The 24,114-nt window shown below is 39.6% G+C and overlaps 1 protein-coding gene across 2 annotated transcripts in view; it reads right to left on the bottom strand.

Annotated features, from left to right (window-relative positions):
* The window catches only part of ubr3 (ubiquitin protein ligase E3 component n-recognin 3), a 58,004-nt gene that overhangs the window by 27,153 nt on the left and 6,737 nt on the right, over positions 1–24,114 (bottom strand). Inside the window, exons 5-25 of one of the 2 annotated variants that reach the window (XM_036139270.1) lie at positions 22,705–22,745; positions 22,364–22,430; positions 22,141–22,271; positions 21,700–21,928; positions 19,433–19,612; positions 18,114–18,247; positions 16,533–16,619; positions 16,377–16,442; positions 16,200–16,289; positions 15,969–16,097; positions 15,812–15,864; positions 15,584–15,717; positions 14,018–14,103; positions 13,788–13,929; positions 10,708–10,804; positions 8,490–8,631; positions 8,082–8,186; positions 7,785–7,955; positions 5,697–5,729; positions 4,381–4,826; positions 1,483–1,571 (exon numbers count right to left, since the gene is read on the bottom strand). In XM_036139270.1, the coding sequence (XP_035995163.1) occupies positions 1,483–1,571; positions 4,381–4,826; positions 5,697–5,729; positions 7,785–7,955; positions 8,082–8,186; positions 8,490–8,631; positions 10,708–10,804; positions 13,788–13,929; positions 14,018–14,103; positions 15,584–15,717; positions 15,812–15,864; positions 15,969–16,097; positions 16,200–16,289; positions 16,377–16,442; positions 16,533–16,619; positions 18,114–18,247; positions 19,433–19,612; positions 21,700–21,928; positions 22,141–22,271; positions 22,364–22,430; positions 22,705–22,745 (2,652 nt within the window). The remainder of the gene's footprint in view (positions 1–1,482; positions 1,572–4,380; positions 4,827–5,696; positions 5,730–7,784; positions 7,956–8,081; positions 8,187–8,489; positions 8,632–10,707; positions 10,805–13,787; positions 13,930–14,017; positions 14,104–15,583; positions 15,718–15,811; positions 15,865–15,968; positions 16,098–16,199; positions 16,290–16,376; positions 16,443–16,532; positions 16,620–18,113; positions 18,248–19,432; positions 19,613–21,699; positions 21,929–22,140; positions 22,272–22,363; positions 22,431–22,704; positions 22,746–24,114) is intronic. The other variant, XM_036139271.1, reaches the window with a different exon arrangement.

Genomic DNA, 24,114 nt, shown 5'->3' with positions numbered 1-24,114 from the left:
AGCTAAAACACACAAGACTAATGTATATATACGATTGAGTCACAATTTTGATGTCTTCACTATGTATCTGCAATGTAGAAAGTCATAAAATAACGAAAAGCCACTGAATGATGAAGGTGAGTCCAGACCTTTGACTGGTAGTGTACATGTCACAGCTAACTGTGTCCTAATAACACACTTCATCTCAGATCTACCCCGTTTCTTTTTTTACTACAAGTGAACCAAATCCTACCATGCTCAGGAAATATAACCACTAGTAACAGCACTGCAGTAAACGTGCAGACAAACGGGACAGCACAGATCTGCAAGAATGGAGCAACTAACCACAGCAGCCATTATTCAGCTGCTAACCATGCTGTGTCAAGCTGGTCCCTTAGAGTCCAGTCCGCTATTAGGGCTTTGATCTCGCTTGCCCTTACTGCCAACTGGCACAAATAGTCTTTCCACACGTCACATTTCTGCTAAAGAGCCCCCAGAGACCATATGTGCCGACCCAATCCACTCTCACCTTGCACCAGGGGATAATAAAAAAAAAAAAAAAAAAAAAAAAGTCTGAACAATGATAGGTGTAAGCAAAGGCACTTTACTTCAAGGTCTACAGCAGAAATATATTCTCTAAGCTAAATGTGTCAATGCCCCCCTCTCCCTCCCAATAATACAGGGTTAAATGCTTCAACAAATATAATATAGTTCACGCAAGTTCATCTACACAGTTTTTTTTAACTGTGTACGTTGTAACTGTGTTCTAGCCAGATATCACGGACAAATCTTCATCTCAAAAGGTGATGGAGAACAAAGTTATCTTCTTTTTTAAATATCTATATCTATATATATATATATATATATCTATATCTATATATATCTATATCTATATATATATATATATATATATATATATATATATATTATATATATATATATATATATATATATATAGACCATCCTGATCTCGCGAGCTTTCAATGTTTCACTCGCAGATCAGTCTGGCTACTTTCCGTTAAAGAAAATTTGGAGCCGTTCACCAAACGAACGTCAATCAGCGTTGGCTTTGAGGCGGGTTGAGGTGTGACGCAACGGGAAGCGCGACAGTTCAGTCTAAAGAACATGGCGGCTTCAGCCGATGAAACTAGCGTTAGCGTGGCTATCGAGCAAGTTTACAGAGTATTTCTTCACTGGAAGAAGAGCAAAACACTGCTCTGGAGGCTTTTCTCAGAGGAAAAGATGTTTTTGCTCTTCTCCCGAGCTTGTGGTTGTGTTTTGGTCGTCGCTGTTAGTATGTCATATGCTTCGTTGATCTGATTGGTTTATTTGGCCCGTCTATCACCAGCATAGGCCACCAGCTAACCAGTATTTACGCCCCCTCCCAAAATTACTTCAACGGAAGGTTTCCAGATGGATATGCGGAGCAAATCCATCTAGCGGAGTCAGGTTACCATTTTGAAGCTATAACTCAAAATAACCAGAGCCAAGAATGTGACTTACCAACATCCATGGCTGTTTCCATGAAACTCTTCTGCCTCGAAGCAAACTCAGCCAAAAGTTTCTGTTGCCTCTCTCGGGCCCTCTGACGCCTGAAACAGAGAAGTATCAGTACAAATTGAATCCCAATTTTACACCCTGTAATTATATTATTAATTAGCAAATCTCTTAAGGGTAACTTTACAATAATTCATTCAATGAGTATGATTGGGTGTCTGAATAATTCATTGTAGAAAAAAAAAAAACAATAAAATATGTAAAATATTTGTAAAAAAAAAAATTATTTCTTAACTCCAGGGTGTTTATCACATTCCACAAAGCTTTACAAAGTTGTATCAGAGTAACCTAAAGTCAGTCATTGCTTTAGCAGGAAATGTTTCCCTGATCCCCCACAACATGAGGGCGAAATACTTTTTTACATCAAAGTCATAACGGCCAATGATTAACTAATAAACCAGGTGAGCTAAGCCTCTACGGCTTTAGAGCGCGAGGAGAGTTTGCAAGTGAAGTCTAATGAGGAGACAGAAACAAATGCTGACAGGAGAGTGATAGTTGCATAATTCCCCACTAATGACTAAAAGGCCACAAACAATCAGATTGAATAATGGCGTAGCGGTTTTGAACGCCAGTGAAGGTCGCATTGGAAACGGACCAACTTTATGTAAAAGACAGAAAATTTACCAGTGGTTTGTTTGTCTGTGGGCAGAAACTAGCGTCAAAGGGAGGTTGTTACAAGCTTGTTAGAGCCCCTTCTATCATCATTAACAACGAGACACGCAGACTACAGGCTGATTCCAAGGAGAAAAAAACAAAACCCTTCAACGTTTCAGAAGAGGACCACATTTTGATGGCCATCCTAAAACAATTAAAACATAAATAATTTTTGTTCAACAGTGGAAGCCATCTTTCAGCTCCCTGTATTCTGACCGAGTCCAAATTGTTTTTGTTGTAATTAATTAAAGACGAGCGCATGGTGACGGACCAGAGGACACAATGACGTCACAGTTCTGTCTCATGTTACACAGTAATTTATGCCTAGATAAATTACATCAACACCAGAGATAGACGGATGAACGGAACTGAAAATCAGATTGTTTTTCCGATCAGCGAACGCGTCATACCAAGCTCTGCGTTATGCAAGTTCTTACTGAGGGAAGACTGTGTTTATAAAAGAAGTCAGAGGAAACGAAACAGCTGAAAGATCATTTTAGAGAAGAAACTATTTTCTCTCGAGGAGTGCCAGCATTTCGCTAAGCATTCGTTCCACTTTCTCTTCCTGTTGGATTTTAAGAGTTCCAAGTTAAAATACAAGTATGGTCGCTGGAGTAGGAACACAAATTGTTCCTTTTGTTTAAATGCAAGAAGAGGAAAAAATATTTTCATAGGCTTGAGAGAATCCTATTGTTTTCAGACTGAAGGTGATGCGCTGAGAGTTGACTGTGATACCGTTCCCAGCTCTGAGCTTCAACTCTCAGGTACCGTATTTTTCAGACCATAAGGCGCACTACATATTCTTCCCAAGTGTGTAATATCACTCCGCCCCTCCCCCGTACACCACTCTCTACTGAGAGAGAGCTGTCCGTCTCTGTCGGGAGGACAGAGTAGTTGGATGTTTCTAACATAAGGCCAAAATAAAAACTTTCATATTAACTTACTAGGCTTATTGTTGCTAGCACGTACTCCGGGCACAGGCTGCCTTACATTAATGCGCGTCTATTTTAGACATTACAGTCAGGCATTCCTGTAGACAGCTCAGGTCCGATCAGGTAGTGACACAGTGTACCGTAATGCTCTGAATATCCATTGAGTGGAGCGGCTTCATTGCTAACCAAAGTCATGCTTAAACATTTTAACAGATTTTTGAGCACATTGTACCACATAAAATCGGTCAGTAAGCACAACGGTGATCCTATATAAGGCGCACTGGATTATAATAAATGTAAGGATTTTTAAGTGGGCCTTGTAGTCCGTCCTTGTAATTCTGTCTTCTGTAGAACGTCCTGTATTTGGAGGTTTCCCTGCCTTTTGGAAACTCTCAAAAGTTAAGCGTCAATTCATCCAACAGGAAATAGGCTTAAGTACTGCTGACCACATTAAGCTGACCAAACATGCTAACTTCTAAAAAGTAAACTCCAAAGGATCTTGTTTTTGAAACAATTGAAGTCCTGTTTTACTGTAGAGCCATTCAGCCCAGACTGCTCCCTCTCACATGTGCTCTGGTATTAGGCATGCACAGTTTCAACCAACATATAGTTGTGAAAGTAATGCTGAAAACTGCCACACACAAAAAAACGACATCAGGTGTAGGAGTTAGTGTAGGAAAGAGTCCACTCATCTGGCCAAATGTGTTACTGATATGCAGGATGTGAATGTATGACACTTGAAATGTGATAGGCAATCAAATATCGCTTCCAAACGGTCATTTTTTTAATGAGGGAAGTGAAGAAAAGAAGAAGAACAAAAAAACTTAGGAAAAAATTCATCTTTAAAACAAATCAAAGATTTAAGATTTAATTTTCTTTTTCTCGGAGCACATATCCTATAGATTTCAGTGATGCATAAAAAACCCTCTGTATGCTTGGGGTATTTCTGATGACAAAAAAAATAATAATAAAAAAAAGATTGTTTTATTTTTAACAGAATGAATGAAGTTTAAATTTTCGGTTTATCTAGAAAAAATTAACTATATTATTTATAAATCTTCAAGAGAAATAGGAATTGGCATGTACAGGCTTTGCATATGATTGGAAATTACAAAATCCCTGATTAGAGCATCTCTAGTTAATACACAACGTCAAGGAGATGATGAGCAATATTGAAATACGAATGAGATGATATGAAACATTCGCAAATTCTTATTTTTGAAAATCTTATTCGGCACAAAAACTACAGTGACGTTACCTTTCTTCTTTGTCCATTGCTTTCTTGTCAGAGGGACTGTTCTTCTTCGGTGGCACCGGGGGACACACCTTTCCGCAGATGTCCTGGATGCTGCGCTTGATTTGGCAGCTGCGCGCGGCCGCCTTGGTGAGGATCCGCTCGATGGCAGTAATCCCGTCCCCGTGAGCGTGGCGGCTCGTGTCCGGTTCGTCCAACCAGGAAGCCGACAGGGAGTTCTGCTTGGACGACATCTTCTGGTGCAGCTTGACGAGGAGGGACAGCATGCTTTCGCGGATCTCCAGGATCTCGGTCACCAGCTGGGGGGGCGTGCCTGGCGAGACCCAGCGAGTCGAGGAGCTCTTGGGCCTGACGACCTGAGCGGCTTCGGTGCTGTTCCTGTTGATCATTTCCTGGAACTTCCTGCGGCGCTCCGCCACCAGGCTGAACACCTGAGCTTCTCGCAGGTTCTAGAAGAAACAACAACAAAAAATCCCCGCTGTTTTTAAATGAAATTACACAGTTGGCAACATTGCCTCATGTGACATGCTTAGGTCTTGTAACAGTCATAAGGCACTGGTGTTGTACTCAAACTTACAGCATGACATTGTTACATAAATCAAATAAATAGTGTTTTCATGAAAAGGTCGTCATTTCCATCGTTAGCATCAGGTTTTACCTGCTTCTTTGTCCTCTAGCGGATCCGTGTTTAGGTAGAAACATCTTTTCCTAACATGCCATTACTATTGCTCACATGGATTTTGATGGATTAGGGAAACGTCCCATTACCATAACCTGACAGAACCAATACAACGCAAAACAAATGACCATTATAAAACTTCAGCTGACATTACACCTCGTCTGGCAGCGTTCACGACAACAATACTACCAGAGAGAAATTCAAATCGCCCTGATGCAAAAAAAAAAAACAAAAAAAAAAAAAACACACGAGCCCCCTTGAAGGATTGGCATGACCTGTGCTGACAGAGAAGGACCCGCGCTGCACTCTTAAATAAACATACATCATAAAGCTCAGTCAAGCTACCATCCATCACTCTGACGTGCGGTTAAAAATCGTTTACACCAAAACCTGCATTGCACACGTAATTAGTTTCAGCAGTCAACGGGGAGGGGAACTGCTGAAGCGCGGCATTATATTCACGCCTCAACACACCAAGACACGGCTCCTTTGGAGAAAAAAAAAAAAAAAAACACAAACCACCAAAACACATGCAGAGAAACTCTTCCATTCCACAGATAAGATGGACAAATGCAGCAGCTGGAGCTAGTGCCATTAAGCTAATTAGACTGTTTTTATGGTAATAGGTGCAGACAGCTACCTCTCTCCAATTTCCTGAAAGGCGTCTGGAGTTCTGCAAGAACACAGCAAAATAGGTTTAAAACAGGAAACTAAACTAAAGCAGCTTAGAAATCCACTTATGTGTAAAATCAGAGCATCACATAAAGAAAGCTTCCTTGTTCTGGAACCACGTTTCATTTCCGCCGGTATGCTTGCCGCTAATTTTATTGGCATTACAGTTACTTTGTTTCTTAAATTTATACCGGATAAAAATGTGGAAATCGATGGGTTAAATATAATCTGCCCCATAAACTATTTGCAACGTTACGGTTAAATATTAATTTGTTGGGTGATTTGTTTGTAACTGTTGTTCGGTTTTATAGCCCTCCTTCTGCCATTAAAGACACTTCAGTATCACCACACCAGCTTTTATCTTAATTACATTACAACATAACAAATCCTGGTTGGAGATCCTAATTAGAATTGGTTCTTACCCCTGTCTGATAATAATTTTAAAAGCAGACTGTTTAATAATCTTAATCAGATTATAGACAGTCCGACTCTTCTTAACACACAGCATCCAGATATGTTGTCTCTTCTTGATCCATTTATAACTATTTGTCTCACAAATACACTGTTAATGGAGTGATTGCTAATAATTTAAAGGGTTATTGTCTGGCTAGTGCCGTTGAGGATTCAAATGGCCAAATTTGAAGCCTCTTTTATTAGAAGAAGAAATCCTGAAATTGTTTGTGAATAAGCCTCTCTTTGAAATTCATTTCACTTCAGCTGGAGTCAAATTTTATGCCCCAATGTCATTACCTATGCTTGTGATTATTTGGGTGGTTCTTTTATTTATTTTCATGGATAAACGTGCCCCTTTTTGACAGTGCAGAGTAAAGGGATGCAACAACATCCTTGGTTCTTTTCTAATCTCCCATGCCAGTAACACAGCAAGAATACAGAAAAAGATAAAAAGCCTGAATGACCTCCAACCTCCCCCAAAAAATGATAAGGCAGAAGACAGCTGCAGAAGCAGCTGGCGCACACATGGCAGAGGCAACGCATTATTAGTCCATCTGGTCAATGGCTTGCAATGATTTGGTTCGCATTTAAAACACTGAATGCATTTGAAGAGCCTACGTTAGACTCAGGAAGGAAAGCTCAGTCCTGGTGCAGCAATCACAAACGCACGCTCTGAAAGCACGCAGGGGCCTGTGACCTCCATGGATCGACTTGTATTTTATGAAAGAACAGAGTGATCTGTAATGAGGGTTCGGGGTTGCAGGTTTATAGTTAAGCTATAATCTGAGACATTTCAATTAAAATACATATGAAACAACCAAAAGACACCAAAACACGATTTGCTGATTCACTTTGTCAAACTAAACATAGCAGGCAGTATTTTTTTTTTTTTTTTTTTTAAATCGAAGCACTTTAAGAGTTCCTTGTCTTACATTTGGTAAGACAGATGGCCTCCATATGTGACCAGCTTGCATCCATAAACACATCTATCCTAGCAATTATTTACAGAATTGCTTTGAAACTTTATAAAGTTGCGTCGATCGATCGATAATCGACTATCAGTAATAACATTTGCGAAACAAATGGAAACAAACAGATCAGGCCTAAAAGAACAAAATGTTTAGGCAGGAGGATTGGCTTATTATCAGACATCTATTAATTTAATATAAAGAAAAGCACATTATGGTTAGCGACGCCTCCGGAGGATCCAGATCTAACCGTCCTTGAAAATACAGGCTTATATGTGTTCTGGGATAGCACAGATAAATCTAACATTATTTGACATAAAGTACATTTTAATACTGAGCTTTAAATTTTTGTAATGGGTACTTACTTAAAAGTGGAAAAACAGCCTAGCGGATAAAGCAGCACTAGAGTCCCAGAGGAATATATCTGTTGACACCAAATCAATTACAGCTGCTCTTTTAGCTCCACATACAGTTCAACCAAAACTGAGATGAGCAACTTTTATACACTACTACTCTGCAAACCCAATATAGTCTACAAAAAAAAGCCCGTAAAAAAGTAACACCGCTACAAGTTGAGAACAGTCCAAGGTATAAAGGTAAATATGAGCTAAGTGTCCAGCAGGGCCATCACTTGCCTGGCCATAAGAAGAGGCTTCAGCGCTCGTGCTGGGAGGGGTCTCCCTCTTCACTTCAGGCGCCGTCTCAGGAACCCGGACCCTTACAAAGTTGATGACGTGGTGCAGGTTGGAAAGAAGATTGGTGCCCGGGAACCAGCTATCATGACAATGCTCCTCAATGCAAGGTTCCTGTAACAGGAAGATAGAGCAACAAAAGTGTATAAGAATTAGTGGACAAAACATTGACAACAGGAATAATGATTAAAGAAAGAGAACAATAAGATTATCTGAGGATAAAGTATATAGTATACGCGCCTCATCCTCTTTGCTGTCTTGAACCTGGTTGTCCAAGCCCAGCTCGATCAAGTAGAGCACCATGCACAGCACATGTTCAGACATGTTCTGGTGATCCATCCATATCTGCAACGGAAAACTATAGTTACACAGACGCAGCAATAAAACAATATTCAGGTTACGGTGTTTGTCAACAGGCTCAACTGGAAATCCAACAAATCAGGCTATAGGGGATTATTTATTATAGCCTGATTATTCAACCACAGGCCTAAACAACCCCCCTCTGTGCAGTGATCCCATACAGAAGTACTGTCTTCTATCAAATCAGCAGCAATAGATCTAAAAATCCTGTTGACTTTCCACTAATACAATAAGCCAAAGCGTAAACTGAGATGCAAAGAAATAGCAAATAGTTGTTAAAAGGCTCACCTTGTAAAGTAGCGTGAATATGACAATGTGCAGGGTCTTGCAATGCAACAGTCGAATTAAACCTTTGTAACAAGGATGCAGAGGAGTCCTCTCTTTGTAAGGTGGCCATGGGTTCCCAGTATGGATGCCATACTGTTTCAAACTATATAACGCCGTCATAAAAAGGAGGGAAAAGGGACAGAGAAAATTAGAAAGAAAAAAAATATATATATACCAAAATGGTTTTAGTCTCTACAGGAGAACAGCTGACAGGCGGCACTCTCTTAGCGATGACTGCATCATTATAACAAGAACCGGGTCAGTCAGACGTGCAATCCATCACAGTCAAACAGAGCCAATGAGTAGCAGGAGGCTGCCATCACACGCTGAAGGGGGGGGGAAATGGCAGGTTCAGTATGTCGCAAGGAGAAATACATCTCAGTGTTGTTTGGACTAAAACGCCGCAAAAATAAATCCTCACTTGACTTAAAGTAAAGAAGAAAAGGTCTGATGGAACACACATTCCCACGGCGTGGAATGGGACTGTCGTTCAGGTCAGTTTTAGAAAAGATTTTAAACCAAAAAAGTTTCTATTTACATCCTCATAAAAACATCTTGAAGGTTTTAGCTCAATTCTATAAAGAAACCCACTAAAACCTATAAAACCCCAAAGCTGTATAGGGCTGTGCCATCTGGCCAAGCACACAGCTGGTTTAGCTCATCCTTTCATTCTGTGATTCACACACGTTCCTTACGGCTCACGATTAACTGAAAGGTCCCGACAAATAATGGGGTGATGCAATTACTCTTCCAATATTACACCAGATCCACCTCAGGAGGTTGTCATGAAGCCTTGACCAACATGATGCAGGGGGGAAAAAAACAAGATGGCGGAAATAAAACGCTAGGACAGCTGCAGACTCTGCAAAAAGGTAACTAAAAGTATGTAAAATTTTCTTTAAATGGGTGTATTTTTCCTTGATTTGAGCAGGTAACTAAAGAATATTTGCCAGTGGAATAATATTTTTGCACAATTCATCTCCATCATCTTATTTCAAGAGCAGTATATCTAATTATCTTATTTTAGGGGTAAAAATACTCATTCCATTGGCAAATAGCCATATTTAGCTGCTGAAATCAAGGAAAAACACACTAATTTCAAGAAAATTTACTAAAACTGTAATCTTAAAATGAGACATATCATGCTTTTCAGTTCTCCCTTTTCACATTAAAATCCCTCAGCTGTGGTTCATAAAGTGGAACTGCAATGCTTTGGTCTGAATTCCTCAGTAATCGTTCCCCACGTTCCCCCTTTTTACCACCTGATCTGAGAACGGCCTGTTTTGGTACCGTCTCTTTAAATCTAAAGGAGGCACTTCTCACCCCGCCCCCGCCCTCCGGGTCACAGAGCGCTCCACTCCACCCCGTTCGGCCATTTTTGTTGTGTGCTGGGGGACGCTGTAATGAACAACCAATGACTTATCCACTTGTGGCCTCGGCATCCTTCAGCTTAGACTACAAATTAGTAGTTTATGTCACTCCACTGAAGGTGACAACCAAATCTTCCCTTAGAGCAAAAGTACGTCCAGCTTGCTCATGAAGTTGCAGTATATCTACAGATTTATTTAAGATGTTGCCTCTTTTCAAAGCACCAAGACTCAGAAATGGACATAGCAAACTAAAATGTTACAAATAAAAAAAGCCTTTTTTTAAATTGCTTAACTCAGCTTTAAGTAGGGTTGCACAATATTAGAAAAATCTTGGAATTAGCTATAATAATAATGGTAAATGTTGCAATGATGATATCAGGTGCGATATAACCACCTGATTTAGTTGCATAAAAAAAAAGGAAGAAGACTGAACACTTTCAAAAGGTTTATTCTTAAAATCCTCTAAGCCAACGGCCATCTTCCAGGCCATTTCACACGTTCTGAAATCCTTGAAGAAAATGATCCTTTAGGCAATTCTTCCACCTCTAAACAAGCTTCCCTTGAAAGACACCTGATCCACAGTCAACAAGATGGATTTTCACAATTCAATTACAGCTCAGAGCGAAATAAGGACCGGTGTGGGTGGTCATTTAATTGGAAGCCATTCCAGCGGACGTGGCGGTCACCAAACCTGCCCGTTCTCATCATGCTCCTTCACGATACAGGTGACAGAGGTGACACTTATCCCGGTCTAATGTGGCCAATAAATGAATTATTAGGGACAAATGGTTGAAATGTTGTTAACTTACAATGCTGAGTATCTGTCCATTGCTGACTGAACATCCCGGCGATAGACGGTCCTGAGGACGACCATGATGGGGTCAAACTCCTTCTCCCACACCTCAGCTAACAGAAGGAAAAAAAGAGAAAAGCTTTGCTACAAAGTCACATTGAATCCCTTTTCTCCCAGTTTTCTTCTCCCCTTTATTAGTGGTAAAAATCTGCCCCCAAGTGGTGAGCTCTGACATAACATAACTCAAAAGTTTCAAACTTAGAAAGACTGTTTATCCTCTTCTCTGATTGCAAAAGTAAGAATAGGTTCATGGACAGGTTATGGTGGGTATAGAAAATGAGTTTGCTTGCAACGTACTAAAGTACTTCTGAAAATAACAAACATTAAAGGGATGCCAAGAAGTATAATCCTGATGTATTACAATTTACTGATTGTAATAGATCTGTTACATTTGTGATTACTGAAGAGCGCCAACTAAATTAATCAACTAAATAGTATAATAGATTAGGATACCAAACATGTGGTATTAACACAACACATTTTTAACATTTCTAACGTACATCTAGAAAATTATTTACTGGGATCTGTTTCAAATAAATGTAATATTGTAACTATTTGCACCATTTCCGATTAGCAGGAACTCCTCACTTCCTAAAATATCCCTGTCTGTGCAACAGCCATTATACACAAATATCTGTGGGGTTATTTTAGAAAACTCTCCACTTCCATGGCTAGGGTCCTTGCAAATAAAAATGTATCCGTAAAACTGTTGGAATAAATATGAATTTTGATTGATAGGATAGAAAATTATATGCAAATGTATAAAGATACTGTTTATAAAAGACTTGCACTGCCTTTTAAGAGTACGAAAACCTGAATTATTTAAGAAAGTAATGCTTTTGACAATATTTTGATGCGTGTTGCTGGTCTGTTTGATCACGTCTGCTACTAAAAATCTAGAAATGTTCGATTCCATTTTATTCACTTATTTTTACAGTGCTGGGTGCTGCCTCTTTTTGAACTGTGGGCTTTACTTGTTTATGCATCTAGGGCTAAGAAGTAGAATTAGTTTTTTACAAATTTTCCTTTACTTTTACTTGAAACATGGTGGAGTCCATGTCCCACAGATTTATACAGCAGAGGAAAGATTTTAACCATTTTAAACCTGTTAAAGACCAGATCATTTATACATTAAAAGCCTTGGATTACCAGAGCACGTATAAAGCCCTTAATAATCAAGCTCCATCATATATCAGAGCTCTGATTACCCCGTATGTTCCTAACAGAGCACTTCGCTCTCAGACTGCAGGTCTGCTGGTGGTTCCTAGAGTCTCTAAAACTAGAATGGGAGGCAGATCCTTTAGCTATCAGGCTCCTCTCCTGTGGAACCAACTCCCAGTTTTGGTCCGTGAGGCAGACACCCTATCTATTTTTAAGACTAATGTTAAAACTTTCCTTTTTGACAAAGCTTATAGTTAGAGTGGCTCATACCCTGAGCTATCTCTATAGTTGTGCTGTGATAGGCCTAGGCTGCTGGAGGACATCAGGGTCTAATTTTCTCACTCTACTGATTTCTACTGTTCTTCAGTTTTGCATTGTATTACATTGAAATGACTGTCGTCATTTCAGCTTTTAACTTTTTGCTCTCTCTCTTTTTCTTCATAGTAGGTACACCTGGTCTGGCGTTCTGTTAACTGTGACATCATCCAGAGAAGACGGCTCACCCGCTACTTCCATCTAATGTAGAACAGATTACTAGATCAATGTGTGCTTCTGTGCTTTTTTGTCTCTTTTGTTGTGTCTCTGCTCTGTCTTCTGTAACCCCAGTCGGTCGAGGCAGATGACCGTTCATACTGAGCCCGGTTCTGCCGGAGGTTTTTCCTTCCCGTTAATGGGTGGTTTTTCTTCCCACTGTCGCTTCATGCTTGCTCAGTATGAGGGATTGCAGCAAAGCCATGTACAATGCAGATGACTCTTCCTGTGGCTCTACGCTTCCCCAGGAGTGAATGCTGCTTGTCGGGACTTTGATGCAATCAACTGGTTTCCTTATATAGGACATTTTTGACCAATCTGTATAATCTGACCCAATCTGTATAATATGATTGAACTTGACTTTGTAAAGTGCCTTGAGATGACATGTTTCATGATTTGGCGCTATATAAATAAAATTGAATTGAATTGAATTGAATTTTTAATTTTGCCACGGCTGATGTACTGCTTTAAATTAACCTCATTATGTAGATGACAAGATTCTCCTAAACAAAATTTAAAGACCAGGTAAAACGTTGCAGTATTCCCATTTTGTACTGCTTGATCATCAAGACCTTTCCTGATGCTGACGGTAGCCCTATAACCATAAGACGACATCTGCAAAAGAAAGGCTTAAAACACAACAAAACTCATTTTCAAAAGCCACATCTTCAACAGCACAAACAGGCCATTTGGACTTCGCGAGGGAGAACCAACGATGGGACACAGTAAAATGGATTACAGTTTTATTCTCTAACCAGAACACCTTTAATCTGGTCGGTCCAGGTGGCTTCCAACGTTACTGGAATCATGAGATAAGGCTGGTTTCTCTGGCCAGCTCCAGCTTCTCACTTCTTGGTCCCAAAGACACTGAAAATGGTCTTTAGGAGCCAAGTTCTTCAACTTTTGATCAGGTGATAATCTGTTTAAGATTAAATGTTGTTTTGCATCACCTGCCAACTCCTGTTTTTTACTATTTTCTCTTGTTGTTTCTTCGTTTTGCACTTTGAAGCTAAACTTTAAACCTGCGGCAGCACGAAATGTCAATCCTCCTAACTCGACCTGGTCTTGAGGGTATAATCAGGAGAGTGTCTTAGAGTTATATGAAATTTCAACACTCAGACCTTGTCAAATCTTTGTAAGTCAAGCAATAAGTAACCAAAACCAGGTTTCAAGGGTGCAGATACAATAGTTTATCTCTGTACCTTAAATTCGTTTTTGACTGGCCACAGTTTCTGATTTGGGCAAGTTCAACATTTTATCTAACAGAAACCCTTTGTGCCATGTATACAAGACCTCATCCCATGGTTTATCCTTTAGACATTTCCTTCAGCGCAGTCCTCGTACCTTTGGGTGTGTACATGCCCTGCTGCATGGAGCCTCCGGGCTCAAACACAGGGGCCTTGAAATCCGATACAGCGGAGAGCACATCCTCAAAACTGCAGCTACCCGGAACAATGCCACTCTTTGGGTTGGGATTTTCAGGAATCTAGAAGAATATACTTAAGGGAAAAAAAAAATACTTATGGATAATCTAAAGCATCTTTAGCATATGTGTGTGAAGTACTGAAGGATACAAGGTCTAACAGTGCACTGTGGGTTCGGTCGTTCATGCACAACTGGGAGACCATCTCAGATCGAAGGATCTCGTCGTCCGTCATTCCTGTTAGCAAACGTGAGCAGGAGAGAAGGAGTTTATGTAGCTTCAAATTACACAGAACATGAAGGAAATAACACAACAGAAATATTACAAGATCACACCATTCATGAGAGTCATTAAAAACAAGGTAATTCTGAAGTTTTTAAAGCTTTGCAAACTTGTATAGCAAAATTGGATAACAGGTAAAATAGGAAGATCCTAAGTTTTATTTTAGAACTGGTCAGATGGGTTCATGATGACTTAAGGTAATATCCAACTTTGATCACTTTCAATAAAAAAAATGTTTCCTTTAAAAAAAAAAAAAAATAAAAATAAAAAAATAAAAAAATAAAAAAAAGGAGCATAGCGTAAATTCCAGGACTTTTGCAGACATCTGCCCCCCTGGCAACAAGTTGAAATGACACCTGTGGTGTGCATGTGTATGGGAGAAGAGGAAAAGCATCTGCTGCTGCGACTGCACAGGTCATTAGTTTATACGCGTAATGTCCTCTGATGTAATAAAGTTATAAGTATAGAAGTTAGCCCATGTTCTCTTGCTAATGCATCAATGGCGGCGGAGACTGAACAAAGTAGCCTGGGACAAGAGCACCTGGCCACGCCCAGAGGATTCGTCCCGAATCAATCTCTCAATCACTAATTTTATACGTCAGACAATATTAAGGGCACTTATGGGGAAAGAAAATAAAGAACATTTAACCTTTAAAGGGGTACAATGCTCCTTTAACATTGAATAGGTTAAAAACTTCACACAGTTAAGTGCTGGGTGTCAGGTTGAATCTGTTGTCTGTTGGTGAAGACAACAGATCACAAAAGTATTCATACCATTGAATCTGCTTTAACTTTTTGCATTATAACTAATATATTCAATGTATTTTATGGATATTTGCGATAGATCAACAAGGTAGTGCCTGCTTGCTCGTCTTGCTAAAAGTCTTTGGTAGCGTCTAGCAGCTTTTCGTCCAGGACTGCCCTGCAGCTAACCTCTTTCATTTACCCATCAACTCTGACCAGCTCTTGTCTCTCTGTTGAAGGAAAGCATCCCTACAACGTAATGCTGCGTCCACCGTGTTTAAACTGTGAAACGGCGTCTTCGGGGTGACGTGCATTGTTAGTTTTCAGCTAACCAAAGCAAATTACATGTAAGCTGAACTCTAAATACCAATTAATGCTCTGGACTTTATTTAGGGGTATTTGGTTAAAGCTTTTGGATTTTTACCTATAGAAGTATTGAGTACCATTGTATAATTTCCACCCGCCTCGACAAGTTCATAAATATTTTTACAAAAAAAACACATTTTCCTTGCAATTTGGGGTAAACACAATGACCACTGGAGTATAATATTGCTTACAAAGCAGCAAACTGAAGCTAAAATATTTAATGAGGTTCAAAAGTCTCAAGCAAGCATGCAGCAACTGATTTTTTCCTCTCTTGCTCTTCCTATAAAAATAAAAAAAAGAAGGCATCCCATTTTGCACCGCTTACCCAGATGAATGCGGAGGCTTGTCAGGATGACCAGAAACGTTAACGCTCCTTCGAGCATTGGCCTCTCCTGCTCAGAATCCAACACAGCATTCTGGTGCTGAGACGCCATCGTCAGGAGGTCGACCACTTTAAATCTGTACCGGAGAAGATGAGGTGATCCGACTTTTCAAAAGAGTTTGAAAGCTAATGCAAACACTGCTTGCACCATGAGAATGTGGAAAAACACACCTCTCAAAAACACTTGAAATGAAGTAGTCAGGATCCAGTCTTGATGCACAAACCTACAATAATGCACACAGAGAAAAATCATTTCATGCAAAAATACAGAAGAAAAACATATAATGATGCCAATATTTAGCACCCTCTGTGAGCCTTTGCCTCTAACCTGCAGGAGGTAGATGTCTGGGTCTATCATGGAGTTGCAGAAGTGTGATTGCACGTAAGTCATAGCTTGTCCTTTAATCTGCAGCCCATTCCTGACCCACATGTTGCTGTGGATCTCTGACAGGCACGCCTTTAGAAACAGAAAACACTCTTTTAAGCAACACATTGGTGCTCATAAACATGGGATATAGAGATTTCAAATGAGTGAATCTGAGGTTTTCTAGTATCGTGCCTGAATTTGGAGTGGATGCACCATAATCTTCATCAGCATTTCCTGATCAGGCAGGAGGCTATCCAAGTCCAGCCCCTGGCATTTTACAGCCTGAGGATTTGCAAGCAAACCGTCAACGCTGAAGCAGAAAAACTCACCAACAGACTTCCTGTTAGAAGGGAAAAGGCTCTGACATACCCTGCTGAGGAACATGGCGTAGTAGCGGTGGAGTGGCAGGTGAAACGTCACTTGATTTGGAGCAGGCTGGGAAACATATGCAGAAAAGAATGAAAAAAAGTAAAACTGAGAACGAAACTTATTTGCAAAAGCAAAAGACTATCCATTAAAAATCACCTCATCAATGAAGCCGATGGCATCAAACCAGATCTGCAGGGTCTCCAAGCAATAGCGAACCACCGTCTTTGTATATTCCTGCGTCTCCTGGTCACAGGAAACATAACACATTGAAATCTTTTCGGAATCAGGCTTTATGGATTGGACATTTCCACACCGATGCCACAATTTTCAATGCATTACATTAAGATTGACCAACACAATGTAGCACCTAATCGTAAAGCTGAAGGGGAAAAAAAATGTTTGTATACATCTTAGAAGGACAAATCCCAAACACTTTTCTCTTTAGCAAGTCCCAATATCAGTAAACACAATCAACTTGTGGGTAGTTTTATGTCAATATAATAACAAAAAAAAATTCTGCAAAAGGTTTTTTGTTAGAGAACATAAGTGAACAAGCAGCATCACAAAGACCAAGGAACACAGCACACAGGTCATGGAGGACGTTATGGAGTAGTTCATAGCAGGGTTAGATTATTAAATACTTTCTCAAGCTTTGAACAACATCTCCCACAAGACTGTTCAATCCATCATCTGAAAACAGAAAGAGTGTGGACCAACTACGAACAGACCAAGACATGGCCATCCACCTAAACTGACAGGTCTGGCAAACAGAGCACCAATCAGAGAAGCTAGCCAAGAGGAACCCTGGAAACTCTGGAGGAGCTGCAGAGATTCCCCGCTCAGGTGGCAACTATAAGTACCGATCGCAGACGTAAAACATGCCAGATGCCAGTTTTGGCAGAAAATGATCACTGCACCTGATCAAGAACCCAAAACCCACACCATGAAATGCTGGTGCTGCCAGCATCATGCTGTGGATACGCTTTGTAGCAGAAAGGCTGGCCAGAGGTGATGGGAAGATGAAATGATCAAAATACAGGATACTCCAGGAAGCAAAACTGGTGGAGGCACCAAAGGATGAGAGACTCAGGCAAAAGAAGGTCTTTTTTGATTCTGTCATTCTATGATGACTAAATCTTTTTTTAAAACAGCATAAATTCTTGTCCTTAGTTGATGAATGCTGGGTGAGCTTCGCTTTTACTGCTTGCACTCTGTCTTGTTTTACTCCACACAGATGTTTCCTTTTTGGCCGAGTGCCTTCTGTCCTCTGGCTCGGTCAGGCTGTTTTTCTGGCATGCGGCTTGATAGCGCTTCCTCTGCGAGTGCATTGACCACAGAGTTTAACTACAAAACATCCACATTGCCCAAGTTAAATGGAAGAAAGACAAAGTGATAGCTAGTTCTCAGTTTTTTGGGATATTCTACTAAATCATGCACCCGTTAATTTGTTTTAACTCTTTCAAATGTCGCACTCCTAATGAAATGAATACTTTTTCAAAGACACGTGCCGTTTTGGCACAGGATGTCCAGAGCACTCCCAGACCTTCAAAATTGTAACAATAGTACAAAGAAGATGCTTTAATATGCTAATTTTAATAACTCTACAACATTTTTTTCAATGTTGTAAATATGCCCTTTGCGGCTGACGCACTTGAATTTCTCCCCAATAACCTACCTTTCTATTCTATTCTAAGAAGCTGTGACAAATGTAAGATTCATGGTGAGGACAGGACTTACTTTGACTTTGCAGTGTGTCAAGAGACCCCACATTGGCTGGGCACAGGCCTCGAGCTCTGCTGCAAAGGCTGCATAGTATGTTTGAGACTCAAACTCCACATGCTCGTTCAGCTCCCGCTTATTCAGGTTCATACCTTAAAGAAAGAAACGTCAAAATTAAAACAAATGCCCAAATGCATGCAAGAATAGCGCATAAGCTTGTTCTTCGTGTTAAATCTTTACTGATTTAGCTTATTAACAAATATTTCCATGCATTTATTAAACAGAAAAATCTGCACTGCAAATTTTGTTGATATTAAGAGTGGAGCATGGGTAATATGTGACGGTGACACTATGTTGAAGCTGCTCGCAAGAGGATCCTCGGGTCCACGGCACCAGAGTGAATCTTATTTTTAGGGTACCGTATTTTTCAGACTAAAAGACGCACTTAAAATTTAAGGTGCGCCTTATAATCCGGTGAGCCTTATATATAATTAAAGTTGTGCTTACTGACCGATTTTATGTGGTACAACGCGCTCAAAAATCTGGTAAAATGTGTAAATACGAGTCTGGTTAGCAATAAAGCCGCTCCGCTCAATGGACGTTCAAGCATTACGGTACACTGTGTAACTACCTGATTGGCTCCCTGAGCTGTCTACAAGACTGCCTGACTGTAATGTCTAAACTAGAAGTGCATTCATGTAAGGCAGCCCGCGCCCACAGTACACGCTGGCAACAATAAACCTAGTAAGTTAATTCAATATGAAGAAAGGTTTATTTTGGCTTTAAGTTAGAAACAGGTCAGTGTAGTCCAACTACTCTGTCCTCCCTACAGAGACAGATTGCTCTCCCTTTCAGGAGAGAGCTGTGTACGTGAAGGGGCGGAGTGATATTACACACTTCTAAAGAATATTTAGTGCGCCTTATAATCCGGTGTGCCTTATGGGTGGATAAAGACACATATAGACACGTGAATTCACAGTGTGCCTTATAATCCGAAGAATACGGTACTACATGTGGCAAGTGGGCAGCACCAACATTATTATTATTATTATTATTATTATTATTATTATTATTATTATTATCATCCATTTTATTGGAAACCAGAATGAAAAATGTAAAAACAAAATAAATAAATCAGCAAATCCCACAACACTCATTTAAATCAACTCAAGTTAATTGATGTGTGAGTCAAGAAGTCAAAAAGGCTCACTGTCAAGTCAAACAGCTTTAAGGTTGTCATACCTGGGTCTCCACGGCTGATCAGCTACATACAGGTCAGTTTCAGAGATCAGAGATAAAGAAACAAAAAACCCAAAAAACTAATGAACAAAATTTACCTTGGAAAAATGACACGAAGCTCATCCAGAGCATCAACAAGGAATGGTCTTCCAGGAACTTTTTCGCTACACTTTGGTGTGAGAGGATGTTGATAAAGTCACTAACGAGGGGCCAGTAAGTGTTGTTCTTTAGTAGTGCTTCACTGCAGTTTACCACGACGTGGCGATTGTTCTCTTCATCTAATGGGGGCGAAAAAAAATACAAAAACAAAAAAAGAAATCAGAAACATTTAAAAATTAAAATGGTTTCTGACAGTAAAATACATTGAAGTATTCAAAGCAGACAGAAAAAGTCAAACGCAAGTCCTGCAACGGTGATGGTCGACGTACTAAGAAGGGTTAAATAAGAATATTTAAGCTAATTTCATCTTCATAATGAACAGAAAGACCACAGGGATCAAACCAGCTCAATTAAACAAACATCCGCTGCAACTGGTTCTTTGGAGCCGTGCTGTTGGTTTTAAATGTGGCTAAAGTAGCATTAGCTCCAGTCATTAGTCCTTTGCGCCTTCTCTAATTATCTTCACCACTAATTTCCACTTATTTGAATGTCAAATCTATTATGAATCATCCAGATCACACACACAAAAAAAAATGCTGCTTACAACTAAATTCTCCCAAATTCACACAATGCATGAAATAAAAACCGTAAAACAGACAAAACGAGAGGCTAAACAGACATAAAACAGTTAAAAGGACGCAAAACTGTAGGAAACGTTTGGTGACGGGTATTAGAGGTTTTGAAACAGTAACTTTCTGAAACCTTGTTATACCTCCACACTGGTAGCTGCCATTATATTAAAAATTAACATAAAGAATACTAAGATTTTAGATGAGGTCGTTCTAAACTGTAATTATACTTATACTGTTTAAGCAGCAGGGTGAATAAGTGTTGCTTTCTGTTTTAAATGAAAGCAGTTCTATCATGTCATACAATCTTGTCTTAAATTTCTGTGTAAATCCTGAGACACTGGTAGTTTTACGAAAGGTCATCATACCATGAGCGTTTCATGGTGGCTGACGCTTAACCCTGAGACATCAGTCGATTCAGAAACTTCAGCTACTTCTTTCTCTTTGCTCCATTTTAAAATTTCAACCATTTCTCACAGAACAGGACAGAAATGAATTAATTGTGAATGAAAAAAATCTTATGGAGCTTCTTCCAAAACAAAGCAGGTATAGCAGCTAAACTGGGCTCCCTTCTTTGTGATAAAATGAAAAAGCGTCCAGGCGGCATAAGGACATCACGCATGCAGTAACGTGCTTCATAGTGATGGATATGCTGCTGTTGACTGCAGCTGAAAAACCTGGCTTTAAACAATTACTCGCCACTCTTGATCCGCGATATAAAGTTTCGGCACGCAAGTTTTTCTCTAACAGCGCTCCCTAAATTGTGCAACTAGTTCAGGGAATCAGTGCAAAATGAGCTGCAATATGTGTCTTCCCACGACACAACCTCTGACCTCAGCCATGCGTCAGCCTCTCAATTATGAAACCTGAGAAGTAACTAGTGTACTATTCCCACCTTAATTGGCTATTTTATTTATTTATTTGGTATATTTATTTTGGTCATTTTACTGGTCACTTTAGTTTATTCTTTGTCATTATTTAATAACATAACTCAGGTCTCTTAAGTTATTTTTCTTTAAAAAAATTCTGTTATGGTTAAAAAAGTTGGTTAAATAAAAATTAATTGGAATTCTGCGTTTGTGTTCTTTATTAAAATTAAATCATTTAGCAATATCATGAAATGTCCAGGCAGAGCTGCACATAAAATATGGTTTTAAATATTTTCAATAATTATCGATATCGATCAATACGCTTTTTTTTTTTTTTATCGATAAGCTTTTTTTCTATATCGTCCAGCCCTACGCTTAACCCTGAGAAATCAGTCGATTCAGAATCTTCAGATACTTCTCTCTCTTAGCTCCATTTTAAAATTTCAACTATTTCTCACAGAACAGGACAGAAATGAATTGATTGCGAATGAAAAAAAAACTGTTTAGCAGCTCACGTTTTGCCGCGCGAATACACGAAAAACAAAGATAACACACTAAAGGTTAGCAGCAGTCAGGATGTTTACCACATTCAGTCCATGAGGCGTCTTTATAATACGCATCTATCAGAACCTCGCTTGCAAAGCACTGATATCAAATCTGGGTGTCAGGTTCTCCCACTTCAGCAGGTATGAGTAAACTCATAATCCTCGTACAACCAACTTATGTTAAACCATAATAAAAAAAAAAAAGAAGACTTTGTCCACTTACCCTGAAGTTCACTTTTAATAAGGCAACTTTCCATCATGTAGAGCAGCACAGTGACCATGATGTCCAGCAGCTGGCACTCCTCCGTCATGTGTCGGGCCAGCTCCTCGTTGCTGAACAGCTGCACGCTGATGTGCACGATGCGGTTGGACATCGTGTCCGACTCGTGGCTCTTCATCAGCGTTTTCATGATGAAGGCGTAATGCTGAACGAACGTCTTTGTGAACGTGATCTGGCAAGGGACACGACAACACAGTTACACGGGCCGCTGCACCCTTTTCTATAGCTGGGTCAGACATGAGCAATATAGACAAAACGTTTATTGGGTTACAAGGAAAGACACCAGCAGAAGGCAGATTAAAAAAAATAAATAAATAAAAAACAGCAAAGATGATCAATTAACAATTGAATTGAGCAAATGGGTGAGATTAGGACACTGGATACCTTGTAATCCTGATCTGGCAACATGTTTAATAAGAAGGTGACCATTTTCTGGGGGAACTCAAACTTTATTGTCCAGAACAGCAACTCTTCCAGAAAGCATTTGTGCTTTAGGGAATCAATAATGTATGGGTCTGAGGGCAGAAAACACAAAGGATAAGTCAGTTTAATTCATTTTGTGTCATTTTACTTTTTTTTTTTTTTTTTTTTACACCCAAACATTTACCTTTGGTACTGCTGCTAAGTTTAACCCTCTTCCTCTGGCCAACAAACTGTCCTCCATCTTGATCCTCCTGAAAAACAACAACAAGAAAACCAATATGAGCCAACAGTTGGGCAAATTCAAATATTTAATGCCGATTAAGAGTCAAATTGGATTAGTTTGGCTCAGAACACAAACACGATCATACAGAAACTTCCTCGAAGGAGGAACAGGCATTCATCATCCCGAATAATAGACCAAAACAAACAAAATCATCCGTGGACTTAAACATAATTGTTAAAAAAAAAAAATTAAAAAGGAGCTTGATCTTGTGGAGAAAGGTTCCCCTTTCTGCTGACACGCACCTCTTTAGTAGAGTCATCTGGGCTTCCTGGTCCACTGGTTCCTAAGAAAACAAAGTAAAGACCTTCAGCCATACAATACAAAAAAAAAAAGCAACAAGAAGATGAAACTTCACAAGAAAACCTGAGGAGGAAAAAGTTTTAACTCTGAAAATGTTCATCTAATAAAAACAAAATATACTGTAGAGACACTTCAATATAACCTCTACTAATTTTGTCACCAAGCAGGAAAATAGAAGTATTTTATTTATAATTTGATCTCTCCAGCAGTGCTGAAGTCTGACCGTGTTCTGCCAGAAGTTTGGTCATTTTAGAAAGGATGCCATCTTGTATAAACATTTCCTAGCATAATTAAAAGGATATCTCTGTGAAAGTCCAGCAGAAAACTTGAAGTATGAACAGCATGAATAAACAATGAAGCGCAAACAGATACCCTGCATTGCAGCGCATTTGAGTTTCTTATTAATCATCCATTGATTGGCCTGGAACAACACGGAGTCTCACAGATCCAGGGCTGTTTTAGAAGCACTGGAGCGGCAAAGCTTGGGCTAATTGGGAGTTCTCTTCTGCAGTAAATGCAGTCGCTTCTCAGTAATGGTGAAGAAAAAAAAAAAAAGAGCAAAACCAAAAAGCAAAAGCTCTTACTTTACTTGTACGTTTATCTTATGGCCATCTCTTATGGTCATGAGGTATGGATAAGGACCGAAAGAAATAAATTCTGCATATTAGCAGCTGAAATTAACTTCCCTTATAGAGTGTCTGGGCTCGGCCTGATGATGCGTTCAGACCAAACGCCTTTTGAGCGTCAAACCGGCCAAAATCCAACGCCACAGCTTGGACGCCTGTGCACAGAAAAGTCAGACACGCCGTCTAGAGCCTCAACGCTCTGATGGCATGTCAGGTAAAGTGGCTTTCTTTGGGATACTGCAAAAACAGAACTAAAATAAGAAATTATTTCTTGAAATGAGAGTATTTTTCCTTGACTTGAGTAGGCAAATCAGATTATTTACCAATGGAATAAGATTTTTGCACTTAAAATAAGAACAACTCATCTCCATCATCTTAGTTCAAGCGCAGTATATCTACTTATCTTATTTTATGGGTAAATATACTCATTCCGTTGGCAAATAATCTTATTTACCTGCTCACATCAAGGGCAAATACACTCATTTCAAGAAAAATTGACTTATATTTAGTTCTCTTTATGCAGTGGAGGAGCTACCCTGCTCTTTTCCTCTGCAGATGAAATCAAGAGAGTCGCTTGGCTTTATTTACTGAATAATATAATATAATCTGTGCCATGTCTGAATTCAGCAGATAATTCAAAGGCATTTTGAGTTTCATCACCTACTGCAAGAGCTGCGTGCTTTCAGCACCATTTATGCTCACCCAGCCCAGTTTGACAGCCTGCTG

This window comes from Fundulus heteroclitus, chromosome 7 (genome assembly GCF_011125445.2).
Source record: "Fundulus heteroclitus isolate FHET01 chromosome 7, MU-UCD_Fhet_4.1, whole genome shotgun sequence".
Classification (NCBI taxonomy): Eukaryota; Metazoa; Chordata; class Actinopteri; order Cyprinodontiformes; family Fundulidae; genus Fundulus; species Fundulus heteroclitus.
Note: the sequence above shows the minus strand (reverse complement) of the source record. Positions and strands in the feature narration are given on the sequence as shown.